The sequence below is a fragment of the Thunnus albacares genome, chromosome 3 (genome assembly GCF_914725855.1).
Source record: "Thunnus albacares chromosome 3, fThuAlb1.1, whole genome shotgun sequence".
Lineage (NCBI taxonomy): Eukaryota > Metazoa > Chordata > Actinopteri > Scombriformes > Scombridae > Thunnus > Thunnus albacares.
Window position 1 is genome coordinate 22,279,473 of NC_058108.1, and position 18,127 is coordinate 22,297,599.

Genomic DNA, 18,127 nt, shown 5'->3' on the forward strand with positions numbered 1-18,127 from the left:
CTGAAAACAGATTTGTGTATCAGAACTTTGTTTTTTTCTTCTTTCCTCGCCCATTAATCATCCTACAACCTCTCAGATTTACCTGGTGACCCATTGCAGGGGTCCAACCTCATGGTTGGGAACTACTGGACTAAACTTAACTTTATATAGTAGTTCAAACTAGCTCCACCTCAAGCAGCAACAACAGTAACATGCTGCTTACACACTGATGATTCAGTATTAATAATCTGTCATAAAATAAGTCAGTCAGAGGGACCAAACCACTACTTTTACTGCAATACTTTAAGTACATTTTGCCACTAATACTTAAGTACTTTTACTTAGTATAATTTTTCATACAGGACTTTTACTGGTAATGGAGTCTTTTTACATTGCTGTATTGGTACTTTTACTTTAGGATCTGAATACTTCTTTCACCACTGCAAACTATTGACATATACACAAGGGAAAAAAAGCAAGTGTGACACTGCAGAGGGAAATATGTCATGTTTATTGAAATATATAAAATGAGCCTCTTGAGTATGGCAGTATGTTGCAAACAGTTTGCTGATTCCAAAATATATCAATAGTACAAAGATGACTGTAGGAATACAAAACATAAACATTGTAGCCCGTATTTGACTGGACAGCTGCATGCATGCATGAATGAATCCTGTGACTTACACCTATAAGCATTTCACATAATTTCCCTCAACCAGTTATTTACACTGTAGGCATAGTAAAGCTGTGCTATGACAACACATAGCCATTATCTTATATGTACCATAAATGGGGTCAAACATCAGAGTCTTTTAGGGGACAAAAAACCACTTTGGCCTCAAACTACTTCTCAATTTCAGGTTTAAGTTACAATTTTTACACCTGCTCGGACTGTGAAGTCATTGAGATGTTAAATGATACACACTGACAGAGAAGATACAAGTGAAGGATCACAACCGATGACTATGATCAACACATGTGATAGATGTACATCTCTACTACACTTGTACAGTCACTTATTCCTGGTTCCTCTTTTACAAATACTGCTGGCGTGAAAAAAAAAAAAAAAAATTCAGAAACACCCTTCTGTTGCCTTTTTTTAATGAATGAGATATATATATATATATATATATCTCCATATTTAAACTTTGGTCAACATGTAAAACTGTTACAGACAATGGCAGAAAAGTCTGAATATGTTTAACATATAATCTTCCAAGAAAAACTGGGCTTTCCATTACACAGACATACAGCTTAATTAAAGCAGGCTTGGTTTCATATGTGAATGTTACCTGTCCAGAATACACTACTGACCACATGGCTGTAAGATCCATTAATTGCAAAATCATGCTCAAAAAGATTGTTTAATTTTTTTAATATATTTTTTTTTTTTACACATATTAACCCCAATTTATTCTCATTTTTAAGAACAAACTTCCAAAACATACTTTCCCTAATGCAAGTGTCAACTTAACACCCAAACAAGTGCCCAAACACCTCTTGCTTTGACTGCTTTGCTTAAGAAAGTGAACATCTTGCTTCAGAGACCGAGATGCAAAGGAAAAAAAAAAAGAAAGGAACATTGTTCGTAAAGGATCAATAGAACCACTTAAACCAGAAACTACAAAGCACATCATCCTTGAAATAATTTCAAATCATTTGTGGCAGAAAATAAAAAGGTTTGGATCCTTGCCATTGAGCTAAATTGCTAAGTGCTCACTGACTGTACAATATGCTCTGTCTTTTAAGTGCTTTTTCCATTTAGAGCTCAATACATAAAAAAAAAAAAAAATAGCAACATGGCAACAGGTGAAGCAAAGCAAGAGACTACACACCCCAGTTTATCTCCCACAAACCCTGATCTGTCCACCTGCCTTTTCTTCTGCAGCTTTGTCTTGAATTATTCTTAAGAAACAGGTACAAAGACTGAGGCAACAGGGGTGGATCAACCCCAGAGATAAAGAATATTCTTACAAAAAAAAAAAAAAAAGTCAAAAACAGTGATTAACAAGATGAAGGGAACTGGACGTCCGGGTCACTCTTCAGTCTACTTTCACCGAACATCAACGCTGGTTTGTGTCATGACAATGTTATCAGGAGAGGAACAAGGAAACTTTGACTGCCAGCATGTCCGATTTCAGGGAAACACGCTGGAGCAGAAACAGGGTGTGAGAACCTGTATGCACCCTTCCTCCTCCTGCTTATCCTCTTCCTATTGCGGATTAGTTTTTGATCACTCCTCCGTCTCCTTCGCTTACAAAACGCTTCCGCCCTCTAGTGGACAAAACACAGTTTGAAGAGCGTGTTAGTATAATATCGTAAAGGACTGTGCAATATGAAGAATAATGAAATTAGCAGATATGAAAAGAAATAAATGTTTTGCCTCTTAATACTAATTCCTAACTAACCTGGAGGGACAGGCATCTCTCAGCTGTTTGGTGATGACAGACTCCTGGTAGCAGAGATCCACAAATGTCTCCATGATAGAGTGAGCATGCGGCACATCCAGGTTGATTTCAGGGAGGTCATCGTACACACGCTGGAAACCCTGCATGGAAAAGAGCATAAGTACAAGCTTAAATGTAGAGCTGATTAGTTAACTATAAACTCAATTGGTAGATCAACATGAAATATTAATTATTCATGAATTGTTTACATAATTTATCAAGCAAAAAGTGTCAAACATCCTCTGGGTCCAACTTCTCTCCATTGTGAGGATTTGGTAAATAATTTGGGGTTTTGGACGATTTGCCGGACAGCAATTAGAGGACATCACATTACGCTGAGGGAAACTGTGAGAAGTGTTTTCTCATATATTCTGATATTTTAAAATCGTTATATTAATCAATGGTAAAACAATAATGGCGAGTTACAGCCCTGATTAAATTAGAAAATGGAAATTTTGTTGTAAATTATTTCATAAAGAAATATTTCTTCAAATTAAACTACACTCATACACTTTCATACAAAAAAAATTTTTAAAAAAAAGGGACTGACCCTGTTCATCTGATCCACAGTGATAAGTCCCATTTTCCAAAAGGCCTGCAGCAGTTTTACCATCATATGGCTGGCAGTGTCCCCTTTCGACTCCAGCACCATCACCACAGCCTTTAAAAAAACAAAGATATACAACATAATGTGTGAAAGAGAAGTGTGCTGCACAGATGTCAAATATTAGAAAGCGACGATTAAAATGGTATTTTTAGAGATCTGTAAGTTGCACGTTTCACCACATGGTGGCAGTGTTTGCATCTACCATCTAACACTAAAAGCTACAAGACACAGTGTGAAGGAGGACAGTCAGTTTTCTTTACTTAAATTAGAGGCATCACAAATTAATATTCAGCTACAATCAAAATATCACTGAGCAAGAACATTTGTTTGGAGGACGGCAATTCCATGTTATGCAATGTGCTTCTTCATTTTAGATTGACTGATTTGGACTGAGCTGTGTTAATAGATGTAGTGCAAATGAGAGAAAAGTCTCTGCCAAAAACAAATTGTCCTTGGCAGAAAACAGAATGACTGTCACTGAAGAGATTTTTTTTTTCCCAGTTTTGCTTTGCAATTTGCTTGCCTGACACCCAGAGAGAAAATACTTAAAGGTTCACTTTCCTGATTTTAACTTGCATCATGTTGTCATAGTGTGGGGTGAACATGTAGGAATCTAACGCAAAAATTAAATTTTGTTTGACATCAACTTGTTTTTTTTCTACAAATACAGGTAACACTCAATACCAACATATAATCAACATATAATCAAGTCTTGAATACCTCATAGACCAGCTCATGGTGGAAGTGGGGCACCTCCAGCTCCCGCAGACAGCGTCCTGCCTCAGACACGTCTCCTGATGTCAAGTACTCTTTAAGCAGAAGGTTCATCTGGAACAAAAAAAAAAGAAAGAAGTTGATTTATTTTGTCTTTGTTGTTGGGATTCTGTTTCTCTGCACAGTTGAGGATACCTTATTCAACCTTTTGTGCCAAGACCTCTACCAGTACTGTCACTGGAGGAGGTTAGGTCTATAAAGCCACTCAAAACAATTTCCTTTAATTTACCCACCACTTGGCATCATTTATTTAATATGGTTATGGGTATAAATATGTATATATACAAATTTGGGATTTAATTCAATGAGTTTATTATGTATGAACCATCACTTCACTTCACTGGAAGGCTTTCATCTTGAAACAGAGAAAATTTCTATGAAGAAAAGAAAGTATTTCATGACTACTGATGGAATAATACAATGGAAATGTGGATTGTACCATGTTTAAGTACAGATTATTCTGTTTTTCTCCCCTTCATTCCCCAGCCTTTATCTTAATCTTCAAACAGAGCTGAGCATGGAGAGCTCCATGAAACCTGAAAACACCCATCTGTGAAAAGTATTTCATCAAATACTACACAACTGTTACTCCAGCAATAACCTGACTCCTTTGAGAAATAAAACCTAGCACACAACAATTTGAAGTCAGTTAAAAAAGATAAAACATTTCTCTCTGTTTGGAGCTTGCTTGAATCTTTTAGTGTCTGCTTTCTTTGTTCATATTGCTTAGTTATGTCACTCGCACTGCTGAGCTGCGCACACGTCAACGAGCACTCATTCGTTTAAAACTATTTACGGAACAATTAGTCATAACACTTGAGATTGATGCAACAAGTTTAAAATCCGCTGAGCTTGACCAACACTTCAGAGTCAACTCTGGGTCTAATTCACTGAGCTGAGAGAATATGTGGCCATCTGAGCTACAGATGCACCAATACTGATATCGGATATCTGTCCGATACTGACTCAAACAGCTGGATCGGGTATCAGTGACAATGGGCCGCTCTGGTACCGGATACCATTATTATAATAAATAACAATTCAGTAAATTTATATCTATGTATATATTTATTACATTTTTGTTTTACAAAGTTAGGAAAGCAATGTTTAATTCAAGCCTGATTTTGTCTTAGACATAAAAGAATGATCCCAGTCTCTTCCACACAGTGAGCCATACAGCTTATCAATTAAACACTGGTATTGGATCGGTATTCTCTATCAGCTGATACCTAAAGCCCAGGTATCGGTATCGGGGCTGAAAAAGTCAGATCAGTGCATACCTAGTCTGAACAACAACCGAACCTAAGAAAAACGAACAGGAGGGAAATGTAATATGTGAACACACAGGGCAGTGACAGAGAAGAGGAAGAAGAAATTGAGAGGATTAGAAAGAGTGCAAGTATGAGGTCAACAACAGATTGAATCAGAAAGTGAGTGAGAGCAGCAAGATAAAGAAGTCTTGTGCCTCCTCCAGCCCATCGTGTTCCCCCTTCGGCTGCACACAACCAGGCAGGAAATCAAACCTGGACACGAAGGCCTGAGGGCTCAAGAGGTTTGCACAATGCTATATGACTGAGAGTTTACTGACAGACCAATCTCCCATTTCTAAACATCACTTAAAATGTTGCATAACTTAAGTCTACAAGATGTGCACTTGAAACTCCCACATTATCCACACCCACATTAGCAAGAAAAATTGCAGAAAATCCAGATCATGGAACAATAAATGTAAACAAAACAAAGCTGAAAACATGTGGGGTGTTCATGAACTGTGTGTGTGTGTGTGTGTGTGTGTGTGTGTGTTTCTCAGCTAAAAACTAGAATGTGCGTTTGTGTCGGCCCTTCCTGCACCCTCGTTTCTGCAATTCACACTTCTCAGGGGAGAAAAGTGCTCTGCTGACACAGCAACATAGCAGAGGGCTGGCCCGTGGCTCTCTACCCAGCATGCATTTCTGCCTTCTGTTTATATTACATAATGTCAACAGAAAAGCAGAGCCCGGTCAATACAAGTACTCTGACCTCAGGTGTGAAGGATTATTCAATCGCTTTTAATAAGGAAACACAAAACAAATAATTAGACATTCATTTATTTATGAGTTTACTTTTTAACTGGTTAACATTCTTGCTTACCTCTTTAACGAGATGTTTGACAGGTCTTAGTCCTCCGCCCACACCCCACACATTATCTAGGCGAACCATCGCTCTCTTCATGGACAGCAGCACTGCAGCGCGGTCTAAAGCCACTCTGAACAAAAGACCATAACCACAATGTCGTTAATATGACACAAAAATGCACATACATAAAGTCTAGTTTGTTTTAGAGAATAGTAAGACTCAAGTGGTTTCCTTTGTTCAGCACAGAGGTCCAAAATCACCAAAACAGCATCATAACACAGATGTTTTATTCTATTTAATCATTATCTAATAATCACACTGTCTTATAAGAGAGGAAGACAAAAAAACTATTCCTCCTATAAAAGAGAAGGAAAGACAAACAGTTTTCCTGTTGCATCAACAATCAGCATTTGCTTATCTTGCTGTTAACATTTCAAGACATCTTCTACTTTATCTGCATGTTAAACTTTGCTTGTTTTGGCTCACCTGGCATGCTCACAGTCTACTTTGCCCTTGTAACAGTCCAGGAAAGACATGGGGAGGACGTGGTCCGCTATGGCTCTGGCTATAAACTGGCCTAACATCTGAGAGACACAAGAAAAAACATCTTTTAAAAAGATAAAACTAACAGGCCATCTTTTCTTTCTGCCATTACAGAAAAATTTCAACAGAACTACTTTGAAAAAAATGACATTTTAAACAGTTACACTCTAGACTGATGTGTGTGTGTGTGTGTGTGCACCTCTATGGAAAATAAGAGTCACTTTTAATCTTTTAAGTGTGTTAAGCCCTGTAGTGTGTCCCCACCCTCTTATGCAGCCAACACTAAATCAACACCACCTCAGATCCGGATCTTGATTGCTACTGACTCCTCTGCATATCATTTATACCTGTGGAGCCTCAGGTGTGTCCAGTATGAGGTCTGGCAGCTCTTTGAGCATCTTGTCGAAGGCGCGGGCCATGTCACTTTGTGACAGCAGCTTCACCGACAGATCAGACAGCAGGCGGGAGGTCAGCTCTCTGTGGCTGGCCTTGCCTTCGAGGGACAGGGACACGGCCACGGAGGAGAATTCGAACTTATGGGGGCCCAGGTTGAGCTCCTTCAGTAACATCTGACAGGAGGGAGGACACGCAGACATTAAAGATTGTTATGGAGGCAACTGATCAACTCTGAATCAATAGTGTAGTCCACAACCAGCAGTTACAGACTCAATGATCTTAGAATACATGCTCTCAATTACTTGTTTCATTCATCTACTAAACCCACCGATCCCTGATCAGTATGTACTGAGTGAACTGTAGGAAAAAGGTTTAATATCAGTTAATTTACCTGGACCTCTTTTGTGTCTCCGTGTTCAAAGTACTCCTTTACGATTGGGTTGACCATTTTTCCCAGTTCCTTCTCATCTACCTCAGGCACAACTGTTGCATAAACTGTGTCCCCCTTTTAAAAAAACAGTTAAAAAAAACAACTGATAAACACAAATATTCACAACAAAGTGTATTCAAATATCTGTGCTATATTAAACATGGTCAAAGTTCCTTAAGTATCACGGTCTTAAAGAGACAGGGTCTAAAACGGCCTGTTTCAGACAGAGGCTGAACTGAGGGGTTGTGTAAAGGGTCAGTATGAGTTAAATAAAGAGTTTTTTTTAACTGTATGTCATGCAAAGATATACTAGTAGAGCCCCAGATTAAAAATATAGACCTGTAAATGTGCATAATATGTCCACTTTAATATCATGGCACAATAATTTGAGATCATCATCAATAGGTTATCTTTTTCAAAATGCCAGCGTTATCTGTCACTATTCAGTCCTTCTGTAATACAGTCTAGTAACTTAAATTTGTCTCTTTGGTTTCAACACTTACATTCATGACTGCCAAGAACAGTCATAACCAGTCCAACTAACTTTACAGGTGAAGGTTTTTCTTCCCCTGGAGAACAATAGTAAGCATTGATAAAAATCTTGGCACAGATTGAAATAATTAAGCTCCTTTAAACTACAATAGGAGGATAACTACTTTTGCCTTTTAAAGAGAAGAGCTGGCTTCTATTTTGATGTCCCGTAAAATTTAAGAACATAAAAAATAATTATTGTATTGTTTTGACCTCCCCTGACAAGTCCAAATCGGTAAGACAGGAAAAAAATATTAGTATAAAGAAGGATTATAGCCAAAACTCCAACATGCTGATTCACTTTCCTGTTTTCTGTGAAATGACGTAACAAAAATAATACTTTATGGCCAAGAACAGGCAAAAGAAAGAACCCTTTGGGACAGTTCTGCAGAAGTTTTTTTATTTAATTTCTCTACCGAACTGGATTTCAGAAGAAGATTTTGTTTTAAATGTTATCATTTTCCCAAAGGCAGGGTGACCTTTATGATCCAGAAATCTTTCATCAGGTGATCCCCTCCTCTGATTCAAAGGCCACAGTCTGCACATATTCCACGTATTTTTCTGTACCACTCTGTCCCAGTCCCCCACTGACATCATTCCACACTGTTCCTACAACATTCAAGGCCAAATCACACTGGCTTTTCTACACAGTTCCCAAATTGTTATCAACTTTTTTTTTCCCCCTGACAGAAGCTCCATTTCCCACTCTGCATTCAGTCACTGTGTCCATAACTGAAGACAAACAAACTTGGCTTTCACCATCACACTGAGCATTCGCTTGATAACGGGGTTAAAGATTGAAAATACTGTTGATTGTGATGGGACAGAACCATCTGGATGAGACAATCATGTGACTGGTTGTGTTATGAATGTGCTTTGGCCAACTCCTGAGGACTTTTTGATATAAGAACAGTTTAGAGCTTTCAAATAGATTATTAAACCAGTACAAATTATTTTAAAAATATGTTCTTTGATTGTGGGCAGAAAATTTATGCCATGCAAGATACCATTTTATAACAAGAGACTAAAACACTATGCGATGCATTAGACAGACAGTTGTGCATTCAGTATGCTTGTTGTCCATGTGTGACAATCATCATCTTGTTCACAGAGAAAGAGCCTCTTTTATATACTTAGCATCCCGGCAGTTCTTCAACATCAGCACAGTTGTTTGACACAAGAAATAAAAAAGGTGTTATTCCAATATACCACAGCTGTGATCAGTGGGCCTCTTTGAAACAAAAAGATGTTCCACACAACAGGTCAGAAGAACAACAACTGTGATGAACTGACCTCTGCAGATGACGCTCATTCATCACTCACTGGCAAACGCAGGTGTGTGTATGTGTGTACAACCTGCTGATGCCCAAGTAATGCCAACATTTTGCAAATAAAGTTCTCTCTTTAAAAGGTTGTCATGGTTTAAATACTTTTTTGGTTAAAATGCTATTTCACACATTTTTCATGGTTGCCTCTAGATTTTCAGTTTTCAGTGTAATGCATCTTTAACGTAACAGTAAGTCCAAAAGAGAATTTTTTAACATTCAGCTCAAAACTTAATGTCTTCAATCCCAACTTTTTCAGATGAGCATGCAAACTAAAGTATCGCTACTGCCAGACTAACTAACCTGAGCAGATTCATCATAGTTGGGATCCTGTACATCAGGTTCCTCATCTTCATAAACCATCCCTGCAGCCCCCCAAACTCCTTTACCACCAGCTCCACCTGTGAGACGACAGAGAATGACAGCATGAAAAAGTATGCCACAAACATATTCTGTGAGGCTCATGAAAGCAGGTCATGCAAAGAACAACGTTTCCAGCAAAACCAGTTGCCACTGTCAACACAGCGCATATTTATAAGCCACACTTCATAATCAGAACCTGACAATCAGCTAATAACTAAGAGAGATATTTTCTGTGTTTTTCCATTATCATTCTAGTAGTTGAGGTTGTAACCTGTCTGTTCATTGTTGCGCTCTGGTTGTCTGAAAGCGTCAAAAAGACTGTGGAAGCCTTCAGAAAAGCAGGCGGCAGCATACACCACTGTAGCTTAAAATGTACCTTTTTTTGGCAGGCCTCTGCCTTTGCCTGTCCTGGATTTGCGGTCATTGGTGTTGACTTTGCCTTTTGGGCTGTTTGGGTCACTTCCTGCCAAGTCTCCTGACTCAGAGAAGGACTCGCTGGTAGAGTTGCGCGATGAGGACTTGCGCAGGCGTCGCTTGGCTTTGGCTTTGAGCCGCGCCTCGTGAAGTGCTTTCTCCTGGGGCGTCCAGTTACCATTCACCTCCGCCTCGTTCAGCTCGTCTTCATCATCGCCGTAGGGACGGTTAGCCTCTGTCAGGTTGTCATCCAAAGAGAACATTCCTGTGATCACAAAGAACCGTTGATAGCATGATGCAAGTTAGCACAGACATTATTGTAAAGTTTGTAAAAACACATAACAAAAAGTATGTGGACACTCCTGTTCTTTTAGTCTGGGGTTGTTTTTCATGGCTTTGCCCATTTCATTCCAATTAAGGGAAATCTTAACGTTAAAGCACACAATTATATTTTAGAAACTAGTGCACTTTCAACTTTGTGGCAACAGTTCCAACATGACAATGACCCCACACGTAAAGAGAGGTCCATAAGGAAACAGTTTTCCAAGTTTGGTGTTGAATAACTGAACTTGTCTGCACAGAGCTCTTACTTCAATTCTATTCAATAGTTTTAGGATGAATTGCTGCAAGTTAAACATCACTACCAAACATCAGTACCCAACGTCCCGAACCTTCTTGTAGGTGAGTGAGAGCACATCTCTGCAGGTTACAAAAAACTTGTGGAAAGCCTTGAAGAGTGAAGGATTGTGATATATGTTATAGACTATATGTAACTGTCACATTTGGGTGTAATGTTCTAGTGTCCACATACTTTATTTGGGTGTCCAAATAGTTGTGGCCATGTACCACACATAGGTAGATAGACATATATATGGTATATCTATGGGGGTTTTTTTGTATATCTTGTTCTTATCTACACCGCTATGAAACAATGTTAATAAAAACAGCAGTAAAAACTTTATGGTGCAGCTCTTCTACAAAAGCTGAGGCTGGCAGTGAGCCTAACAAGGTAAATGGTAAGTTTTTGCCAGTTATTTTAAAGCCAAATAAAACTACTGTGCAAACAAAAGAAGTCAAATATATTTGGTAAATACTGCATCAGCCTTCAAGGGATGCATTCTGGTAAAGGTGAAAAACACAAGACAATATTTCAGCATGTTACAGCTGTAGCTAAAGAGATATACAGTCGCTCCAGATACAGTTGGTCACAACAGCTCAAGCTTGGTTTACTTGCTAATGGTGTCTAGCCTGGATTCACCTGCACTGCAAACACTGTGCATATAGCTTACTGCACAACAAAACACCTTTACACCACAGCAAAAAAAAAAACCCAGCTCAGAGTATGACACAATGCATTCTGACTGTGTGGGCTCCATATGTCATGGCCGCGTTTTGCACATCAAGCCAAAGGTCTCAAAACATAACGTAGAAAGATGGCAGCACAAATTCTCACACGCACATTCTTGTGACACTCACCAGAGCTATCAGCAGCCATATAGTGGTTCAAACTGTCAAGTTACTTATTAAACTACTCCTCTGAGTGTAAAAAAAAAAAAATACTGTATCTAGGAATAAGTCTGTCAAGCTCAGGTTGCTTCTTCAAGGTGTGGAGAAAGAGACAACAACAACAACAAGTGGGACATGAAGTGCTGCTGCAGGCATGGGAGGAGGGAGGGAGCAAAGGGGAACACATGCTGAAGAAATGCTGACACCAATTTTTTTTTCCCTTCCTCCGTCTTCTCGCGATCTGTCCGTCGCAGCTAGAGTGGACCTGACTACATATGGCATTGTTGGGTCCATGACTGGTCACATGACCGGGCTGTAGGAAAGGAGGAGGAGGAATGTCTGAGGGTGTAATGAATACTTAGATTCCTTATGCACAGGCCCAAATGGCAGTGTGAGGAGTTATGGGCCTATAGATTACAGGACATGTAGAAAACACACTGAGGGAGGAGGAAAAAAAATGCACAAACCACAGATAAAACTAGCAATCTATGCTCATTCCTCTCAGAAAACACGAGGAAAAAAGTGAGCAAACGTGCATAAAAGGTAGAGAAAGGTTGCGGCTAGTGTGTTCATCAGACTTTTGGTGCAGGGCAAACCGTTAACTAACAAACTGCTTTAAAAAGGTGCTAAAAGACCTCTAAAATGTTATTTTTGCTGAGTTGAGTCCGCTTAAGAATGTCAACAACAAATGAAAAGGAACCTCCTTTGAGCAAAGTGGGACACCTCCCTGAATTAACCTGTTGAAGGAAGAGCAGCGCCACACCCTTGGCCTTCAAAAATCAGTAAACAGCCGACCATGTGTCACCTCCTCCTTCAGCTCTTCCTCCTTCCCTTATGTAGGCTACAGGGGCTGCCAGCACAGTAAATTAGGAACTAGCCAATGGCAGCGTGCCAAACACACGACAGGCCAATTGGAAAAGAGCGGAAAAACGAGAAGGCAGAAAAAGTCAGAAACGTTTGCCAAGACGAGAGTTGCAAAACAAGCACTTAAAATGCAGCCAGGCTAGCGAACTTTTTAAAAAACACGGCAAAGATCGTGTGTTTTGTAGTGCAGAGATTCACTGCAACTGCTGAAAGAATTATTTTAAGGTTTCCTTTTGCAAAAAGGTGGGTCTGTGTGTTACTGTCACAGTCCAATAAAGCTGCAGCGACCAGCCCACTCTGCTGTCTTTAACCCTGCACACCCACCAGAGTGAATCAAAATGAATACCAAACCACACAACGCTGTCATGATGGTTTTTTAAAACCGCCCCCACTGTTAACCAGTTTTTAAACAGATGAAAACTGCAGCCAGATGCAGGCCAGCAGAGGACCTCTGCCCTACATGCTGTGTGGGAGCTTTCCACAGGCAGCAAGCCTGAGCAGCAGTGTTGAGGTGTTTAGTTTGAGGTATTCGTACAGTAGCAGCGAGAAGGGGGTCAGTGGAGCAGAGCTCTCACATACCTCCCTAGGGACAGACCTAGTTTTCAAAACTGTAAATGCAACTATACATATTATCATTGTCATTTTGAGGGTAATCTGTCAAATGCTCCAAAATTTTTTAAAGCCCCCCCCCCCCTTGAAAATTCTTGGTCCTTCACTTGGATGTGAGCCTCGTTGTGCAGAGTGATATATGTGCAGAGTTTGACGCTTGACAGCTGTTTCAAATCCATCTGCTGAAGAGGGGAAAGTTTCTCTGTGCTCAGAAACTTCAAGGCCAGTACCTACGAGTATGATTTGTGACATCACAATTAGTTCGGAGCCCATCATGGTCATGGTCTGCCAGTGCACAAACACTGAGAAAATGACTTTTCGGTTGGAGAAGAAGACATTGTGTGTCCGGCATGAAAAACATTCATGGACGTATATTCGTAGATTTGGGATTTTTCAATGAGGGAGAAGGAGTAGATGTAATATAATCATTTTTAACGAGATAATTGAACTTTTTGTGTGGAAAAACCATATCCGACACCGATTATTATTCCAAGCAGAGTGTTTTTTTGCATGTCATAAAACATGTCTGGAGGGGAAATCATTTTGCAGATGACACAGATCTGTTTTTCCATTTCTACTGTAAAAAGCTTTGGGAGACTCACTTTGATGAAGTCAAAACTTCAAAAAATTAGGCAAGTCTTATAAATCCCTGTACATCGAATGAGAAACAACAACAAAAGCTGCAAGCAATTAACGCACTTTAAGAACTAATGATGACACTCCGGTGTACATCGCTCAACAAGGTTGTACATGAAGGCTGGGAGAGAAGCAGAACTTTTTCTTTTAGCCTATATTTTTTATATCTTTTTTAATGTTTCATGCCTTTAAGTAATTTTTTTGAGACATAAGTACGTTGCCATTCTGTCTAGGACTCCATCAAAAAGAAAAAAAAAAATCTCAAATCAGGAAAACACTCTGAATAAATAAAAGTCATATATAAATAGATCTTTCTCCATCAACCCACACATAGAATAACACAAGCAAAGACACATGATGTCCTCTGAGGTCAAACAAGTTTCTGCACCCTATATGGTCCTGGTGAGTATTTATCGGAGGAGAAAAGGGTGTGGCTGTCCTTGAGGTTTAACTGTCATTTCAAATAATGAGAGGACAGTCTACTTTAAAACATGCTTCACAGAGATAGCCTAAACTTGTGTGCATATGGTGATTCGTGTTTAAATATACAACGGTAAGAACAGGAGCTGAGGATCGGGCCACACATGCTCGACAAATAAACGCTCAAGGGTTGTATTAGGTGAAATAACGTTAGGCCTCTTTTTTTTCCAGGTGGAATAAGAGGGAAAAAAAAAAAACTTTAAAAACTTAATGATAACTTGCCAAAACTGTAGTTGTGCTGACTGGGCAACAGGAGTAACCCTCCTGCGTAACAGCTGCAGAGCGGTAACACAGATAAAGTGCACGGGGAGGTGCGTACACAAGATTACAGCTATTCAGATAAACGGTTAAGAGTGTGATAGCATGTTGTTTTTATAAAGATAATCAACCAATCACGTCTACTGATGCCCTGTAAGGCATCACGCTGTAGGGGTGGTTTGTTCGGTTTCTAAACTGAAGGACTTAATGCAAACGGATGGTGTGTGCAAACATGTATTCATGAACGTATGTGGGGGTGGAGGGGAAACAAAAGAAGAGATGGAAAGAGCATAACATGATGTGCACTCAGCAGGCCACGAAGAGATCTGGCTTGACGTTTAAGGCAGCGGGTGTATTTATCCGAGGAGTTATGTAAATGTTCTAACAGTTGGGGCTCTACACAGGCATTAAATCAGTACCTATAGGTCACTTGTAAGAGCAAAGACCTGCTCTGTGCTTCTCCAAACACTCAACCAAACCAGACAGAGTCAGACATTACTTGATCTGTCTTTAGACTATTTATGATAATAAATTAATTATGTCTAATTTTTAGGACTTCTAGTTTATCAAGTAAAAATGCCAAAAAAATGCAATCCTCCCTTGGACAATAAGTTTAGTTGTTTATTAAGGATTTTGCTTCTAAAAGCCAAATTACAAAAAGAGATTAATATTAAGCAACACAGAGAAAGGATTAAGGTGATTTCTACTAGATTAAATTATATCAGTTTGGCAGATATATCCAAACTGCACAGCAACAAGAGCTAAATGTCATAAAAATCGTCATGGGTGTGGAGGAGAAGTTATTGTATTTGCACAGACTATACCAGACCCATGTACCTCACATTAATAGCATCTCAACGGTTTTTTTTTAAATTTATTTCCAATTATCGTAAAGACAATATGTTTGTGAGTTGTTTAGTTATGCGTTTAGTTAATGCAATCAAAATGGTCTTAAAAAACAAACGTGCTGGTTTTAGATTTGTATTCAATGAGTTTATCAATAATTTGATGGATTAAAGCATTAAGAATTGGATGCTAAAACCAGATAACACTGAAACACGAGAAAGGTATTTGGAAACCTGAATAACCGATCATGAGGAAAGATGCACGGACCATATACAATAAGGTTTTACCCATTTCCCATACTGCTATATGAGTCCAGCGTCCAGTGACAGACCCACAACGTATGGAGGAGTTGTTTTCCCTGCTTTTCCAGCTCAGACAATAAAGTCTTTGACAGTGTGTGTGTGTGTGTGACCACCTCATCAACAGAGGCTGCTCGATCAAGCGTGTCTGACCTTCCTTGAGAAAAAGGGCCAGATTAACCAGAAGGGTAAAAAAAAAAAAAAAAAAGAGCCCCTATTAAACTCCATGATAATCCAACTCTTTGCATAGCTTTCATACACTATGTCCTCACTGTGCAATGTGGCCATTTGATTAAAAACATGCATCGATGTGGGAATATGCAACATGTAAGCTCAAGAATGACATAAAGAAGTTCTTGAGAGTCGTTGACAGTGTGTGTGTGACCACCCTCATCAACAGAGGCTGCTCGGTCAAGCATGTCTGACCTTCCTTGAGAAACAGAGCCACTCAGGAACACTACCATAACATACCAGTAACGCACCATGTGCTGTCTCACATGCACTGATTCTACCTCTGTGTAGAAGGTGAATGAGGTGAATCTGTTATTATAATTAATGCGTTTCAAAAAGGCAAACACAATCCACTGTTCGGTTAAAAATACAATTATCACACAGGTTGATACATTATCACAACCGGCTGCGGTGCTAACAATACATTTCTACTACTTATATAACCTTTAAATACACAGCAACGCAGAGATTATGTAAGGCTTTCCGATTGGCTCTTATAGTAGGCTATACGTGTCGACGTCACCGCCAGGCTGAGTGGAAAGCACGGAGCACAGTGTGCCATGAGCTCAAATAACATTCAATAAAAGCCACTGTGTGCAATGATCAGAAACATGACTCAAGCACTGTAAGCGTAAAGGAGAAGTGTGTGCTATAAAAAAAAGATCAAAAGATGAGTTAAATGTCGAGTGCTTATCGAATGAATCAAAATTGCATCCTGGTTTAAAGTGGCTGCAGGTTGAATGTGCTCTGCAAGCACTTAGCTTATCGGAAAAATCTCATTTCATGCACTAAAGAGATGTGTATTATCTGCACTGCGTGTTGGTCTAAATAAAAGACTTAAATATCCAGACTGACACATATACACACACACACTAACACACACAAGCGCGCATAAGAGATTGAGGAACTGCAACTAAATATCTCGCAAATCACTGTAAGAAGAGGAACAAAAACAGTTTTTTTCACGCATCCTCTCGTGTAGCTGCAAAGAAAACAGTCTCTGTGCATAGAAACACACTCTCAGCTGCAGTCCCCCCCTTGTGTGTGTGTTTGTGTGCACAAAGCGACTTGCGGAAGTAAGCATTGTGGCCTCGTCCAATCAGGAGCGTAAAAGGGTTAAATGTAAAAACAATGACAACAACAACAACAAACATCGCGTCGAACCAGTTCAAACACGAGGAAAGTGTTAACGTTTGGTTTCTGGCGCGGTGGTGTGAAGTGGTTGTTGCACCAGTGCTCGCTGTGTGTGTGTGTGTGTGTGTGTGTGTATGTGTGTGAGTGTGTGTGTGTGTTTACGGAGCACATGGTGGAGCATGGCTGGCGCTGCAGCCCATCCCATGCAGGGACAATGGGTGAAGGAGAGCACGCCAGCAGGCCAAGTGGCAGCCCCCTGAGACTCTGCACCGACAGACGGTACAGTGCAAAGGCTGAAGCGAGTCACTCACCGTCGGCTTGCTGAGCGGTGGACCACGTCTCCACTTCGGTCGCCATGACGCTCTGCTTGATTTTAAAAAAAATCCTCTCGGTGCTCTCCTTCTGTCGAGCTCAGCTGCAAAACCCCCCCCAAAAAACCTGCAACTCGAGCGTCTGCAGCACAAATTGTTTTATTGTACACGCAGTCTTTTAACAAAACAAGAGTCCTGCTGCTTTTTTTCTTCTTCTTCTGCTTCTGCTGCTGCTGCACGGTCTCAGCTGAAGAGAACAAAAACAAAAATGGTGAAATTGAATTACAAAAAAAAAGACCAGAAAAAAAATGCTTGAAGGAGCGAAATGCAAGAGTTTTTCACTCTTCTCAGCGAATAGTAAAAACAACGAGACGCGTGGAAAGAGGGAACGTAGGGGGGGTTATAGGTGAACTAGTCGGAGAGCATTTCAGCAAACAGCCTGCTGGATAAACAAAGTCTGTTTTTAACTTTGAGAGGAGCGACCCGAGCGAAGTCACGTGGGGGGAAACGCGGGCGGGGAGTGGTCAGGAGAGGGGGTGGGTGCTGGTCCGCTCTGACCAATCACAGAGCAGGATAACCTGTCGCTGTAATATTTATAGTGTATGTCACAAACTATATGGAAAGAAGTAACTAGTAAAACATATAAACACTGTCTGTATCATTTTATTTATCTTTTATATACTTTTATCGTTTCCATTATTATATTTTTTGTCATGTGTATAAGGTATTTTGGTTGTATGCAGTTATTCTGATATGTAGCCTCCCCTTCCTTTTGTTCAAGCTGTGATGTCTGCCACATTGGTTTTGATAATAAAGATTTTACTAATAAACATATAATAATTATAATAAAATCTTATGTATCAAGTCTAGTTTTACACACTATCTGCCAGTTTTTACCTTAAAATTATGACCCAAAATATGACTTAATAGCAGCTTTTCAAGCACTGATGCTTTCATTGGCTGCTGCATGAATGGAAAACTGTTGATGATGTTATAGATGTTTGGGTGTTCTCCTTCTGTGCTTTTCTG

General features: G+C 39.7%; 1 protein-coding gene across 2 annotated transcripts; it reads right to left on the reverse strand.

Moving 5' to 3' along the window:
* Positions 1-471: 471 nt before the first annotated feature.
* Positions 472-17,582, reverse strand: pdcd4a (programmed cell death 4a). Of its 2 annotated transcripts, none has more exons than XM_044347032.1 (11): positions 17,099-17,582; positions 9,887-10,189; positions 9,451-9,548; positions 7,253-7,366; positions 6,813-7,034; positions 6,409-6,506; positions 5,938-6,052; positions 3,754-3,861; positions 2,977-3,087; positions 2,388-2,527; positions 472-2,253 (listed from the first exon to the last, which is right to left on the reverse strand). In XM_044347032.1, the coding sequence occupies exons 1-11, from the start codon at positions 17,142-17,144 to the stop codon at positions 2,202-2,204; spliced, it is 1,407 nt and encodes a 468-aa protein (XP_044202967.1). In that variant the 5' UTR covers positions 17,145-17,582; the 3' UTR covers positions 472-2,201. The 2 variants fall into 2 exon arrangements, with proteins under 2 accessions (XP_044202967.1, XP_044202968.1); XM_044347033.1 differs by lacking the exon at positions 17,099-17,582 and adding an exon at positions 11,401-11,546.
* Between the last annotated feature and the right edge of the window lie 545 nt (positions 17,583-18,127).